General features: G+C 40.6%; 1 protein-coding gene across 1 annotated transcript; it reads right to left on the bottom strand.

The window, feature by feature from the left end:
- Positions 1–12,057: 12,057 nt before the first annotated feature.
- Positions 12,058–15,539, bottom strand: LOC137049406 (uncharacterized). Its single transcript, XM_067427961.1, has 3 exons — positions 14,207–15,539; positions 12,857–13,606; positions 12,058–12,534 (listed from the first exon to the last, which is right to left on the bottom strand). Exons 1-2 carry the CDS (start codon positions 15,455–15,457, stop codon positions 12,896–12,898), a joined length of 1,962 nt encoding a protein of 653 aa, XP_067284062.1. The 5' UTR covers positions 15,458–15,539; the 3' UTR covers positions 12,058–12,534; positions 12,857–12,895.
- Positions 15,540–16,127: the final 588 nt, after the last annotated feature.

The following is a 16,127-nucleotide window of genomic DNA, read 5'->3' as shown; positions in this document are numbered from 1 at the left end:
GCACTCTCCCATTAAAAATAATTATAATTTCCCACCTTCTCTCACAGACTCTACCTTTGGAACTTGGGCTTCTAAGGGTATTAATTCTATCTCAAGTCTTTATGTAGATGGCAAGTTTGGATCTTTCGCCCAACTTTCTCAACTTTTTGATTTACCCTCGTCCCATTTCTTTAGATTTCTCCAAATTAAACACTTTGTCCAGAAAAATATAACTTCCTTCCCAGACTTTCCAGCGAACAACACTGTCGACCAGATTCTTTCGCTAACCCCTTCACGTAAAGGCCTAATCTCGACTCTCTATAACTGTATAAGCAATGTCTCCCCACATTCTTTGCAAGATATCAGGAGTCTGTGGGAGAACGATCTCGGTAAGGAACTTACAGATGATAACTGGAAGGCTGTGCTTGACTCAATTTATACTTCCTCTCCTTGTGCCAGGCACAACGTGATTCAACTTAAAATAGTTTTAAGAGTACACTTAACTAAGACAAAGCTGGTGAAAATCTTTCCTAATGTCGATCCCTCATGCCCTCGCTGTAAAGGTCAACCAGCAGATTGTATACACATGTTCTGGTCATGCCCTAGACTTAACACATTTTGGGCCAACATTTTTGGTGCCTACAATATTATGCTTCAAAAAAACATTACCCCCAACCCTGTAAGTGCCCTGTTTGGTTTTATCCCTGAAATTCACCCCAAAAAATGTCCCCTAATAGCATTCACTTCCTTGATTGCCAGGCGCCTCATCCTGCTTTCATGGAAGGAACAAGCACCCCCTAGTTTCACAAGATGGATTAGAGATGTAATGCATTTTCTAAAACTTGAGAAGACCAGATATACCCTTAGAGGCTCTATCCAAACATTTAGGAAGGTCTGGTCCCCCTTTTTAGAATTCTACGAGAGCTTGCAAACTCCATTAAATAAGGATGACTAAGGTGTTATCATCAGAGTTAAGCGGCTGCTCCCCCCCTCCCCCCTGCTCCCCTTTCCTTTCCTCCCCCTTATTATTATTTATTTATTCATTCATTTATTTTATTATTTATTTTATTTTATATTATTATTATTTTTTGTTTTATTTATTTATTATTTTACTTATTTATTTATTTTATTATTATTGTTAGTTTTCTTATAAACGTTGATGTCTAGATTTATTTAGATAGCTTATTTTCAGTATTATTTTTAGTATAAGTTACTGTCCTCCATTCATTCTATTACTGGTCTGGTATTCATTTATCTTGTTAGTTTACGCTACTTTGTAAATGCCTTTTTTTTAATCCTTAGTTGGACAAGAACTTTAATGGTCAATCATTCTTAGGCCAATCTGGATTTAAAGGGACAACTGGGAGGGTTGGGTGGGTTGGGTTGGTGGGGTATCTTTCATACTAGTTAACATTTGTATTATACAGCCACAACATTTGTGTATGCTTACGATTCACTATGTGCTGCTGAAAATTCCACATTCAAGTGAAAAAATCCAATAAAAACTGTTAAACGAAAAGATCATATACGCCCCCGGGTTTGATATTTACATTGAACGCTTGTTTACAATAACATTTTTGTCAAGTAATAAGGTCAATCAGTGCATAGTTTGAAAGATACGATACCGCAGATTCATCTCTGTATAAGCATTATACAATCGAGATAACTTTGCAACTGTTTTTTTGTCATTCTGTAGAACGTAAACAATGTGATCCGAGAACAAAGGGAGGGGGGGTCTCTTAACTTTTTGTGCTGTGGACCATCTCCATACTTTTAGCAAAGTCTACCAACCTCTGTCCTTCTGGGTTCCTTTCCTGAAGACCAAACCTGCCCATCACTTCCTCGTCCCCATTATTCCCTTCCCCAACATGTCCATTCAAATCTGCCCCTATCACTACCCTCTCACCTCTGGGAACAGTCAGCATCACTTCCTCCTACTAGCTCCAGATTCTGTCTTTCTCATCTTGCTTACAACCTACTTGTGGAGCATAGGCACTAACAACATGCAACATCACACCTTCAATATCCAGCTTCAGACTCATCAACCTATCTGACACTGTCTTTACCTCCAGAACATTCTTCACAAACTCCTCCTTCAGGATCACTCCAACTCCATTTTTCTTCCTGTCCACACCATTATAAAACAGTTTAAACCCTGCTCCAACACTTCTAGCCTTGCTCCCTTTTTCACCTGGTCTCTTGGAATGTCAACTTTCCTCTGCATCATATCTACCAGTTCTCTGCCTTTACTAGTCATTGTACCAACATTCAAAGCCCCTACTTTCCTCTTTTCTCTCTGCCTACGGCCACGCCTTCCTCCTCTAACACACTTTCCTCCTCTCCTTCTTTGACTAACAGTAGCCCAATTTCCACCAGTGTCCTGTAGGTCAACGGCGCCGATGGCGGTTGTTTCTAACCCGGGACCCAACCGATCCGGTATAGAAGTCATATTTTAAATTCACATAATGAATTTGGCAAAAATTTTACATTGGATGCCCTTCCAGACACAACCCTCTCTATTTATCTGGGCTTTGGACCGGCACAAAAAGTGAGTGCACTGTCGTGTGACCTCCAGTGGCTAGATTAGTGGCTAGATTAAAATATAAAATATATATTTAGAGTACAAAATAGAGTGTTGACGTCGCTGACGAGCACACACTTCCAGCCAATTAGCAATCAGCAGGCAGCCACACTCATTCGTGACTGATGGGTTTTTAGTGCGATAACTTGTAGCTGTATATTCAAGTGATCGCTATGCTAACGTGGCATAAATATACAGTAAGTTATATCTACAGTAAAGAGTGGGAGAGTGATCCAACGTGGATTACACATGTTGTGGAAGATGACTCAAAAGTTATTTACAAATAACCAGTTCCCTTTGCCAGAAATTCCATTCCTACCACCGGACTCACGCCCTTCCAGAGCGTACTCAGGTACCAACCTCCATTGTTCCCCTGGTCAGGGGAACCATCGGACGTCCCAGCAGTCGACTACTGGTTCCGGAAGAGCAAGAAGGGTCTGGGATTCACATCACCAACTCCAATGAGCCCTGCGCAGTCGCAAGATGTGAGGTTGCAACTGCACTTGCTGCGACCTTCCACGTTCCAACACCCCCACACCTTCCAGCCAGGACAGAAGGTCTGGCTGTCCACGAGGGACATCAGACTGCGTCTGCAATGCAGGAAGCTCCAGATTCATTAGCCCCTACTCCATCGTGAAGCAGATAAACCCGGTCACCTACCAGCTTCAGCTCCCTCCTGAGTTTAGGATTCACACCACGTTCCACGTATCACTGTTAAAACCTCATTATCCCTCTGTTTCTCCCTCCACAGAGCCTGGCGTAGCCGAGGAGACTCCCCTCCCACTCATCATGGAGGATGGCACCGCTTATGAGGTGAAGGAGATCTTGGACTCCCAGCTACATGGTGGTCTCCTGGAATATCTTGTGGACTGGGAGGGCTATGGCCCAGAAGAACGCTCAGGGGTACCTAGAAATGACATCATTGATCCTAACCTGCTTGAAACCTTCCATGCCTCTCACCCCAACAGACCTGCACCTCGAGGCAAAGGCCGACCACCACGACGTCAGGGTCCTCTGCCCTCAGAAGTGGGTCGTGGAGGGGTGGGTAATGTCACAGACACGCCAGGCTCCCACGTCACCGAATCACAGCGAACACTCTCAGCTGAGTATTAACCACGCACACCTGCAGCTCAACATCACCCCAATCACCAGAAGCACAAAAAAAACACACTCGCACTCAATCACTGTCCGGTATTATTTGTAAAAGGTACTAATCCTTCTGCTTACTTCAAGGACTCCTTTGGTGTTACTTACCTCTCTATAGCGGCTACTTCCTAGTCTTCAGCATCTTCCTGTGTCCAGCATGTTTGCGTTCTGTGTCTCCATCACCAATCGCCTGAGCTTAACAACCGCCATCTGCAAGTACACCCAGAGTATCATCTTAGAGATTCATCACCGGCAAACCTGCACATCTGTCAAGTTACTCACAGACTCACCTGTTAACTCAACTGGTTGCTCAATAAACCTGACTCACTTACCATTTTGTCTCCGTAGCCTCTGTACCAGAACACATTAACAGATGTTTCCCCCCACTAAAAAACCTGCCACTTAATTTCATTATTAACTCATTTCCAGCCATATGCAAAGCATGCTGGGAACTAACAATGTTGTCTCTAAATATAACTGCATAACTGAGCTAATTCTCTTAAAATAAATAGGTAACCTTATTTTCCATAATTTTATCAGCTTATTTGGTTCTTCGATTGAATGCTCAAGATTGCTTACGTTTTCTTAAAGGGGTCATATAATGGCATTTTTGTACAAGTTAATATGATTCTTTAGTGTCTAAATGAAAACTTTGTAATATACTTTAATTACAAATTCTCATTAGTATTGTAAGAAAACACTCATTTTACCTGGTCAAAAACAGCTCTGTTTTCAACAAGCTGTTCTCGTGCATACGGCTTTAAATGCTAATGAGCTTTGCTCACCCCGCCCCTCTGTTCTGTGGGGCGCTTTCACACACACACGAACACACACGTAAGGAGTGTCGCTAAGTGTTGCTACAGTAGAGCATGGCCACGCGAGTCTCTGAGGAGATCTGTGCAACTTTAGCAATATGAACCGGTGTCTGACAACGGGACAAGACAACAGCTTTAACGAAATGCGACAATTAAGGCTAAACAGGACGTTTCTGAATGGTTGGTTAACATAATGTCACTGATCTGTCTTTATGAACAGGCAGGGTAACGCGATGAATGCTATGTGTTTACTGATGTTTACATTAGTTCATTGACAGATTGATGTTACAGCTAATGCCAATAAAAAAAATTTTCTGTAAATGTCGGCTTGTCAGTGATGCACAACGTTATCAATGCAGTGTAATAACTGTTACAACACGATTTATTTATTTTTTGACAGTAATTTATAAACCATCTACATAATCTAGGCTTGGTTAGTTACCACGTCCATGTTAACTTTAAAACCGGCGTACACAGTTTGTAATAACACAACCATAACGAGTTGTTCATGAACGTCATACATAGAAAGCATGCAGTAATGTAACTTACCCACTTTAGCCGCATTCATCGTGAAACGTGTACGCGTTTTAAACTACTCCCTGGTGAGAAATACTTCATGGTTCGCGCAGACATAAAAGCATTGACGAAAACAAAACTCTTCAGCGGTTCGGCTTTAGGAACATCAGAATGACTGCTGTGTTCATTATTACACCCAAGAACAGAACACTACAGTCGCTTAGACGCCATTCTGCTCCAGCCTATTCACAATGGCAAACTGACAGAGCTCGCGCAGGGCGGGTCTAAGATGAAACTGCTTGTCAATCAACAGTCGTGGGAGGGGTGTCGGGTTGTGTGACATCACACGGCCGAACAGCTTGATTTCAGACAGGGAAAAACATATAAGGAGAGTAAAAAAAAAAAAAACACTTGGTGGATTTTTATCATTATAGAATGGTTGTGTACAGGCACTGCCAACATACATTTCCATACAATCAGCTTGTAATCGTGCATGTACCATTATATGACCCCTTTAAAAAAAATTAGGAAAATGTATCTGTGTAATAAGTAATGTAATAAGTGTGTCTGTGTAGTGCAGTGGTGTGTATTACTAATTTTGGTGTGTGTGGGAGTTAGCATTTGTTGAGTTAGCATTTGTTTGGTCATTGCCACGTTGGGAGTGAGTTTGTTGGGGGCGTGGCCAGCGAGGTATTAAAAGCCTCGTGTGTTTAACATTTAGCTAGAGAGGAGCAATTCATTGACTGATAGACAACTACTCTGTAAGTGTTTGTAACTTTTTTCATTTGATTGTTTGTTCATTTGGTGTTGAATAAGTGTGTCTGTGTAGTGCAGTGGTGTGTATTACTAGTTTTGGTGTGTGTGGGAGTTAGCATTTGTTGAGTTAGCATTTGTTTGGTCATTGCCACGTTGGGAGTGAGTTTGTTGGGGGCGTTCCCAGCTGCTTTCAATAACGATACTCAAGTGAGTATAAATAGCGTGATAGTCCGCGTCAGCAGAAGCGGCAGTGTGAAGCCCTCCTTGTGTGAAGACCAACGAGTGTAAAGACTTCAACTCTTCCCTGTGCAAGACCAACGAGTGTAAAGACTTCAACTCTTCCCTGTGCAAGACCAACGAGTGTAAAGACTTCAACTCTTCCCAGCGCAACTCCGCCCGAGCAAGGAACCCCGGCAAGGCACTTGAGTATCATCTTCCTTTTCATTATTTGTGTTCGGTTCTTTTCTAATTCCTATCTGGCCTTTTCTCTGATCTGTATTCACCATGTGCTTTCAAATCTCAACTATAACTACTAGCACTCGTAAATCCCGCTCTGTACGCACGAGACGCCGCAATCCTAATAATTTGCGCTATATCCTAACATCCTCTGCTACTTTACTCTCTATTCCAATTGGTCTCTGGAATTGCCAGTCGGCTGTAAACAAAGCAGACTTTATTTCATCTATTGGGACTCATTCTCAGCTCAGCCTCATGGCCCTAACTGAGACCTGGATGGGACACTGCCAAACCAGAGGACACTGCCACTCCTGCAGCCCTCTCAACCAATTTAACTTTTTCACACACTCCTCGGCCTATTGGGAGGGGTGGGGGTACTGGTTTGCTTATCTCAAATGATTGGAAATTTGATCCATTACCGTCTCTACCGGCCAATTCATTTGAATCGCACTCAATCTCTATTACTCACCCTGTTAAAATCCATGTGGTAGTGGTCTATCATCCTCCAGGTCACCTCGGTAACTTTGTGGAGGAGTTGGATGTGTTATTTTCTAGCTTCCCTGAGGATGGCACTCCTCTGATTCTGCTTGGTGACTTCAACATCCATCTTGATAAACACCTAGCTGCAGACTTCAGCACTCTACTGACTTCATTTGACCTAAAGTTAGTATCTACTACGGCTACTCACAGATCAGGTAACCAATTAGACCTTGTATACACACGCAACTGCTCCACGGACAACACTTTAGTTACTCCATTACACACCTCAGACCACTTTCTCATCACTCTTAACCTCATACTGACTCCTGATACAACACGTACTCCTACACAGATTACCTTTCGGCGTAATCTACGCTCACTCTCTCCCTCTCGCCTATCCACTATTGTATCATCTTCACTCCCTCCACCTGCTCAGTTCTCAGCACTGGACACTAACAGTGCTACTGACACTCTTTGCTCCACTCTAACATCCTCCTTAGACAGTTTTTGCCCCCTTTCATCCAGACCTGCCTGCCCCACCCCATCTGCCCCCTGGCTGTCTGATGTTCTGCGTGAACATCGCTCTGGACGGCAGAGAGGAAATGGCAGAAATCTAAAAACTATACTGACCTTACCTTGTATCAGTCTCTTCTCTCGTCTTTCTCTACAAATGTCTCCACTGCTAAAACAACATACTACCACAACAAAATCAACAATTGCTCTGACTGTCGCAAACTCTTAAAAACATTCTCCTCTCTCCTTTGTCCTCCTCCTCCCCCTCCTTCATCAACTCTTACAGCTGATGACTTTGCATCATTTTTCACAAACAAAACAGCTCTCATTAGCAACCAGTTCTCCTCACCACAAACTGACCCGCACATCTCAACCACAAACACGAACACGCTTCCATCCTTTTCTCCGCTCTCCGAGGCAGATATTTCTAAACTCATCCTTTCCAGTCACCCTACTACCTGTCCACTTGATCCTATACCCACTCACCTCCTTCAGGCTATTTCTTCTTCAATCACTCCTGCACTCACTCACATTGTCAACACTTCTCTTCACACGGGAACCTTTCCCACAGCATTTAAGCAGGCTCGGGTAACCCCACTGCTTAAGAAACCCTCTCTGAATCCAGCACTTTTAGAAAACTACCGACCGGTATCCCTTCTGCCTTTCATTGCAAAGACCCTTGAGCGAGTTGTGTTCAATCAACTCTCTATGTTTCTTGAACGGGACAACCTCCTAGACAACAACCAATCCAGCTTCAAAAGCGGCCATTCGACTGAGACTGCCTTGCTCTCGGTAACTGAGGCATTGAGACTGGCAAAAGCAGCTTCCAAATCCTCAGTGCTCATTCTGCTGGATCTGTCTGCTGCTTTTGACACAGTTAACCACCAGATCCTCCTGTCAATACTTAAGAAGGCAGGGATCTCAGGAACTGCTCTCCAGTGGTTCAGGTCTTACCTCTCTGGTAGGTCCTACAGGGTGTCGTGGAGAGGTGTAGTGTCTAAGTCACATCATCTAGCTACTGGGGTTCCCCAGGGCTCAGTGCTTGGACCACTTCTCTTCTCCATCTACATGTCATCATTAGGTTCTGTCATTCAGAAACACGGCTTCTCCTATCACTGCTATGCTGATGACACTCAACTCTACTTCTCATTTCAACCAGATGATCCTACAGTCAGTGTTCGTATCGCTGCCTGTCTGACAGACATTTCTGACTGGATGAAAGAGCATCATCTTAAACTCAATCTTGCAAAGACAGAATTACTTGTTTTCTCAACCAACCCAGCACTTCATCAAAATTTCTCCATTCAGCTTGGTTCATCGACCATATCTCCATCAAGGACAGCCAGAAACCTTGGAGTTGTGATTGATGACCAGTTAAACTTCACTGACCACATTACTGCAACGGCCCGGTCCCGCAGATTTGCTTTATACAACATTAGAAAGATTAGACCCTTTCTATCAGAACAGGCTGCACAACTCCTGGTTCAAGCTCTTGTTCTCTCCAGACTGGACTATTGTAATGCTCTTCTGGCTGGGCTTCCAGCATGCACTATCAAACCCTTGCAGCTGATCCAGAATGCAGCGGCGAGAGTGGTCTTTAATGAGCCGAAGAGAGCGCATGTTACGCCTCTCTTCATCAAACTGCACTGGTTGCCAATGGCTGCTCGCATCAAATTCAAGGCACTAGTTCTTGCCTACAAAACAACTACTGGCTCTGCACCAATATACCTAAACTCACTTGTTCAGACTTACATGCCCTCCAGAAGCTTGCGTTCTGCGAGCGAGCGGCGCCTCGTGGTTCCATCCCAAAGAGGCATGAAATCGCTCTCACGGACATTTTCCTGGACCGTTCCCACCTGGTGGAATGACCTGCCGATCTCAATCCGTGCTGCCGAGTCTGTAGCCATTTTTAAAAAACATCTTAAGACACATCTTTTCCAATTGCACTTGACCAATACAGAATAGCACTTACGGATCACCACAGCAACGACCAAAAAGCGCACACTCCTGGATCATATCTACGTCTCTCATCCGGATTTGTGCCTTCAGGCGGGTATGTTACATAGTTATCATAACTATCAAAATCCAGTGTTCTGTATTTTGCGTACGTGAGTTTTTGTTGTAGATGGCTATTGCTGCGCGTTTAGCTAGAATGCCATACAAAACCAACCCATTGGGCCACTGAATCTGCATTAACGACAACAGCTGGGGCAACAGCCTTAGTCCTAATGGGTTGTTATCATAGCTATCAAAATCCAGTGTTCGGCATTTTGCGTACGTGAGTTTTTGTTGTAGATGTCTATTTAAAAAAAAAAATAATAATTGTGTACTGTGCTAATTAATTGAGATTTCTTACAGCTCTTACAGGTTGTTGGCCTTGTCTGTTTCGTTGCTTCTATTACTCTCCCCTTTTTTGTAAGTCGCTTTGGATAAAAGCGTCTGCTAAATGATTAAATGTAAATGTATCTCTTGGTTTTATTAGTGAAATGTTCTTAATATTTTCTATACAACACTGAACCACAATTGTATTAAGAAATTATACACGCTATTTTTAATAATCAACTAAATTTTGTGGTGAAAATTACAAGATTTGTTAATGTGTAATCAAACTCTTGAAATAAATTACCTCCTCAATACTGTTTAATTTGTTTTGTTCCAATGTTATTTTCATTTCAAATTAATCAAATAACACAATTATTTATTATTTATGCCAATGCAAAACTCACTGAGTAACACTGCATCTAATTCTCAATCACTCCTCAAATGTTTTATCATTGAGTCTGCACCATTCTGGTCTAAAGAGATTTCCTGCAACCCTAAATATTCCCTCAACAGGTGCAGAAGAAGCTGTTATATGACAAGATGGACGTGTATGAATTTCTTAGAATTAAAATTCTGCTTCCTTTATTCTAATTGTAATTCTAGATCCTGTTTTGACATCAATTCAAATTCAAGAATTGAATTGTAATTCCGGAGTGTTTTTAAATTAAATTCTGAATTGTGCACAAGCCTGGGTTGTACATCATACGTTTTGTTTCCAGCCAACAAAGTGGTTCATTGCAAAAATGCTCTTCTTACTTAGTAATTTTGTCTTGTTTCTAGTCTAAATATCTAAAAAAAAATAATCAAGATGAATTTACTAGATAAGTAAAATTACATAATTTTGAACTGTAAACAGTGGTTTGGAATTATTGAAGAAATCAGGCTTATGGAAGAACTTACATATATTCTAAAGATGAAAAAAGTACTATCAAAGGGGACTGGAAAAGTGGTTGATATATAAGGAACATAAAGGTATCCTTAGCTAAGTAAACCTCGCTTGTTTGGCTGTATTGTTTTGTTTTTGTTTATTTTTTATTTAATTTTTCCTTTTTAATTTGGGGGTGCATGTAAACACATTGATGTTTAAGAACATATTCTAATATGCATTTATACGTTTACAGTTGTGAACTCTGTATTGCATATTTTTGATATGTATAATGTATTTGCTTTTTTTTTGTTAATAGTTCTATTTTCAATATAAATCTTGAATATTAAAATAATAATATTCAATATAAATCTTGAATATTAAAATAATAATAAAAATAAAGTATATAAAAAAGTTTTTGCTTAAACAAGCAAAATTATCTGATTGAAATAAGATTATATTTCTCACCCCATTGGCACTAAATTAACACACTTCATTTAGATTTTTTCCCCCAGAAAACAAGAAAAATATCTTATGTCGTTTTACTTATCTAGTAAATGAATCTAATTTAATAATTTTTAATATTAATATTTGGAATGGAAAAAAGAAAAAAATTCTGAATAAGAAGAGCATTTTTTTGCAGTGTGCGTTATAGCGTTATGATCCATGATTAAAAATATTCTACTTTGATTTAGTGTAATGTAATATAGTTTTGACTATGTGTTTTGAAGCCCTCAGGTAACAATAAACTCCATACTAATTACTGAGATAAACCGTCTGACCAAATACTGTGAATTCTAATCCCCTCAGTCTACTAGATTATTCGCTCTTTAAGTCGGTTGCTTTAAAGGTGCACTATGCAACTTTCCGTCCACTGGAGGGCGCCTATTCAAAACAAATGCGTAGTTTGATGACGCAAAGTGTGAGCGCAGCATCTTGGGAGATGTGGTCTTCACATCACAGCCGGTGGAAAATAGGACTCAGGCAGAAATCACGTTCATGTATGCGGTTATTAACGTTACTGTAGTCTAAAGCAGAGCAGGACCGAGTGTTATGGACCTGAGCGCAGCTGCTGGAGCGATTGTTAAACAAATACCCGCCTCGCGAATACCGGGACTTTTATTATGACGGGACGGGACACAGTCGCCGGGCACCTGCACTGATCCGCTCTTCCGGTTATGATTTTGAGGTAATGCAGCTCTGTTTATCATATTAGATACATTTAAGTGTGTTTAAAATGATGTTATGACGTTACTCCGTGCGTTCACTTGTTCACACTGCTAAGAGTAAAGCACTCCTGCCAAATAAAAGCCGAAACCGAGGGTAACGCAGATATGACGCAATTGACAGGCGACTCCCTCAAATGCAATGCTGAAACGTCCCTGTCCTTAGTTAAAATAGCAATTTTCTCACAATTTACAAATAGTTGGAAACATCTGGGATATTGTAGGTACTCAACTGAACAAAATATATAACACCGGCCTAGTGTTTTTTGGATATTTTACTGCAAAAATACTACATAGTGCACCTTTAAGTAAATGATATGCGTTGGCGCCCAGTCATTGAACAGATTTTTTTCCCCAAAATTACATTTTGTTGCACATTCATTAATTGATCATTGATTGATTGATTCATTGATAACAATCACTGCTAAACACCTTAAATGTAAACTCTGACCAACAGGTTATCAGAACAGATACTTTAGATAAGATTTAGCCTATTGGTTACACTTTACAATAAGGTTCCATTAGTTAACATGCAACGGTTAATGCATTAACAACAAGCAATACATTTGTTACATTATTTATTAGTCATTGTTAACACTATTTCATAACATTAACAGTTAATAACACAACTGTTCATTCTTATTTCTCAGGTCTATTAATAATATTAACATCCAACTTTTGATTTCAGTAATGTATTAGTAAATGTTGAAATGAATAGGTAAAACCCAAAGGTAAATCCATAAGCAAACACCATAAGTAAAATCCCACTAAATCCCATATACTCAAAAAAGATATTCTCTCTGGAATGCAGATGTTGATCGATGACAGCGATGGTGGTTGCTTTTGAAATGAGAGGGGGTTTGTCTGGTCTCATATTTTCTAAAAAGAAATATACACAGTTATTTAAATCCCGAAATCCTTAACTATTTTAAAAGACAAAGTTATCACACTGATAATGTTGAAATCAAATTAAGATCAGGTGTACATTTTTAAAATGATAACATTTAATTTAATGATGTTTCTACAGTGAAATGTCTGAATTCATGATCATTTAAAAATGCTCTCCTATCCAAAAGAAACAATGGCAAACAATTATACATTTTAATAGTCTTAAATGTAATTGTCTAAAACGTTCTATTATGGATTTATGTTAAAGAAAAACAAAGCTTCAATTTGAATCATATTATAATCTGATGCTTACCGATGTAAAACTAGAAAATACACATTTCTTCACATTCCCTCAGATGTATGCATCCTCATTGAATCCAGCTTTAACGTCTTCTTGAATACTCTTGATTTCTTCGGGAGGAGCAGCAGCTAGAATGGCAAGCCATTCTCGATCGATCCTTTCTAGTCTTGCAGTGCTCTTCTCATCATACTCCTCTTTATTCTTCAGGACAAGCCTTAAGATGCCTCTCTGTGCCTCATCACAGCTGTTCTGGAGCTTTTTTCGCTCAGTCTCAAATTCTGGTTTATTTTTATCCATGGCCATCAATTTGCCAAGTGAACTGACAAGGTCCATCAGGTACTTGTTGGAGACATCTGTGTATGTTCCAGAGATCATATGGACCAGACTAGCAATGTTACAGGCTCGGGAAGCTTGAGTGTACAGCAGATCTTTTGAGAAGAGCTTTGCGTTGTAGTTGAGGGCTTGTGTTTTCTCAGATGTTGAGACAAAGTTTTTGTCAAAGTTGGATACCATCTGAAAGAAGTGAACCATCTTCTCCCACTGCTCCCTCATTTTCCCCATGGCATCCATTCCTTTGACCAGCATCTCTATGGTAGTTTTAAAGTCAATCTCTTTCAGTTCACAATTTCTCATAGTGACCAGGATATCTGTTAGTTCCTTCTGGTTTTTCTCTAGGTTCTCCACACACTTCTCATAGGTCTCTCTTGCCTTGTTCAGCTTAGCTCGGCTCTGCTCTATGGCAAATCTTGCATTCTCTGTAGCCTTCTGGGAAGGACTCGAGTTCTCTGACTTGTTTTCTTCTTTAGACACCATTGGTGGTTTTTGACAGAAGGCTGGAGAATTTGTGACGTCTTTGCTTTTGCTATCAAAACTACCAGCTAACTTAATCAGATCTGAGATCTCTTTTATTATTGTCTCAGTGCTTTTTTCTTTGTCACATTTGCAATCTGTTAGTTCCTTCTGGTTTTTCTCTAGGTTCTCCACAGCCTTCTCATAGGTCTCTCTTGTCTTGTTCAGCAGAGCTCGGCTCTGCTCTATGGCAAATCTTGCATTCTCTGTAGCCTTCTGGGAAGGACTCGAGTTCTCTGACTTGTTTTCTTCTTTAGACACCATTGGTGGTTTTTGACAGAAGGCTGGAGAATTTGTGACGTCTTTGCTTTTGCTATCAAAACTACCAGCTAACTTAATCAGATCTGAGATCTCTTTTATTATTGTCTCAGTGCTTTTTTCTTTGTCACATTTGCAATCTGTTAGTTCCTTCTGGTTTTTCTCTAGGTTCTCCACAGCCTTCTCATAGGTCTCTCTTGTCTTGTTCAGCAGAGCTGGGATCTGCTCTATGGCAAATCTTGCATTCTCTGTAGCCTTCTGGGAAGGACTCGAGTTCTCTGACTTGTTTTCTTCTTTAGACATCATTGGTGGTTTTTGACAGAAGGCTGGAGAATTTGTGACGTCTTTGCTTTTGCTATCAAAACTACGAGCTAACTTAATCAGATCTGAGACCTCTTTTATTATCTCAGTGCTTTTTTCTTTGTCACATTTGCCATCTGGTGCATATTTCGCAAGCTCTTTGCATATTTGTATGCCCTGTTTGCACACAATCTCTGCTTGTGTCTTTGCTGGGCAGTCAGGGATTTTCTTTAAAGTTTCACTGATTCTTTGAAACTGTTCTTCTGCGAAATTTGTCTTTGTGGTTTTATTCTTCTGATCGTATAGATTTTTCCAGTCAATGTCTTTCACCTCACCCTTCACATTTATAAATTGCTGGATCATCTGTGCACAATCTAAAATAATAGCTGACTTACTATATACATATATTTCATCTATCATATCTCTTTCCTGAACTGGAGTGCCGGTCATAGCATCAGATATCGCTCTTTCACTCACAAAATCCATTCCAATCATTTCCCATCCATTAGGGAGAGAATCCAGAGCCTTCTTGTAGCTCTCATGAGCCTCATCCAGTTCCTTCTCCATAGCACTCATTGCCTTCTCAGGCCTTTTCTTGGTTTCTAGTGCTGACTGCTTCTTCAATTTGCCCTCTTCTCTTTTTATCTTGATTGCTGCCATCTCCTCCCCATAAAAGTGCTCTGCATTCACACATGCTTCGAGCAGCTCTTGGATGATATGCATGACATCAGTGAAACGGTCCTTAGCGACATTAGACAACTCGAGACATTCATCAGCAATGACTTTGATATTCTTCAGCTGATCAGAAAGATGTGCTTTTACAACTTCGTCATCACCTTGGAACAGAATCTTCACAGCTGTCTTCATGTAATCTGGAACTTGGGCAGTATGGAGGCGAATCTGATCCATGCTCTTATGGGCCTCATTAAATGCCCACCAACCAGAGTTACACACTTGCATGAGGCAAGCGCGAAAGGAATCAGGGTATTTGATGTATTTATAGCCCTCTTTGGGTGGATTTTTATTGATAGAGAAATCTGTTGAGGATGAGATGAACACCAGCTCTCCCAGGATGGCTATAGATAGAGGTGCTGGAGTCAGATACTCTTCCCAGTTGGCATAGGACTGCATTATAAGTTTGGTTTGATTCCTCATGTCTTCAGCAGTAGTAAGACTTTGAGTAGATTTTAAGATTGCAGATTCCATGACTTTCCTTTCCCTGCTTAAAACAAAGATGAAATTTGAATGTAAATGACTTATGAGGGTTTCTCACTTTGTGGCTTGTATTGCACAAAACAGCATTACAACAACTTTTATTAGACTAGACTTAAATCAGCCTAAACAAAGAGAGAGGCAAAGAGGATCAACATTCTGAACAGACACATTAGACATGAGCTCCTATAACAACGTGACTACATTCTCTTCCGCTGAAGAAAAGTGAAGCCTTTGCAGGTCTGAATATGGCGTTGACATCTTACACAGATTTGGGACTGGAGTCTGTGCAGTAGAGAGCAGGAAGTAGAGGCGCGATATCAAAAGCCCGCAGATGCAGAACAATTCATTATGTGGGTGTGATATAAACAGTTATGGAAATGTAGAAATTAATGCTAAAGCTCCAATATCCTCCCGAAAAAAGTCTGTTGGTACCTCAGTAACAACTTCACTCAGAGATGTAGTGACTGAGGCAAATCAGTCACAATTATTTGTCCAAATTAACAATTAATCTTTAGAACTCACTCTGAAGGTCTATGGACCCATTCCCCCAAAAGGGAAGAGACCTCTAGTTACAGGACACATAGGAACTAATAAGGTTTACAACTTGAAAGAATGTGAATAGAGCTGCGAAAGTCCATTCTTTTCACAAATAGTCTTAAAT

This window comes from Pseudorasbora parva, chromosome 20 (assembly GCF_024679245.1).
Source record: "Pseudorasbora parva isolate DD20220531a chromosome 20, ASM2467924v1, whole genome shotgun sequence".
NCBI lineage: Eukaryota > Metazoa > Chordata > Actinopteri > Cypriniformes > Gobionidae > Pseudorasbora > Pseudorasbora parva.
Note: the sequence above shows the minus strand (reverse complement) of the source record. Positions and strands in the feature narration are given on the sequence as shown.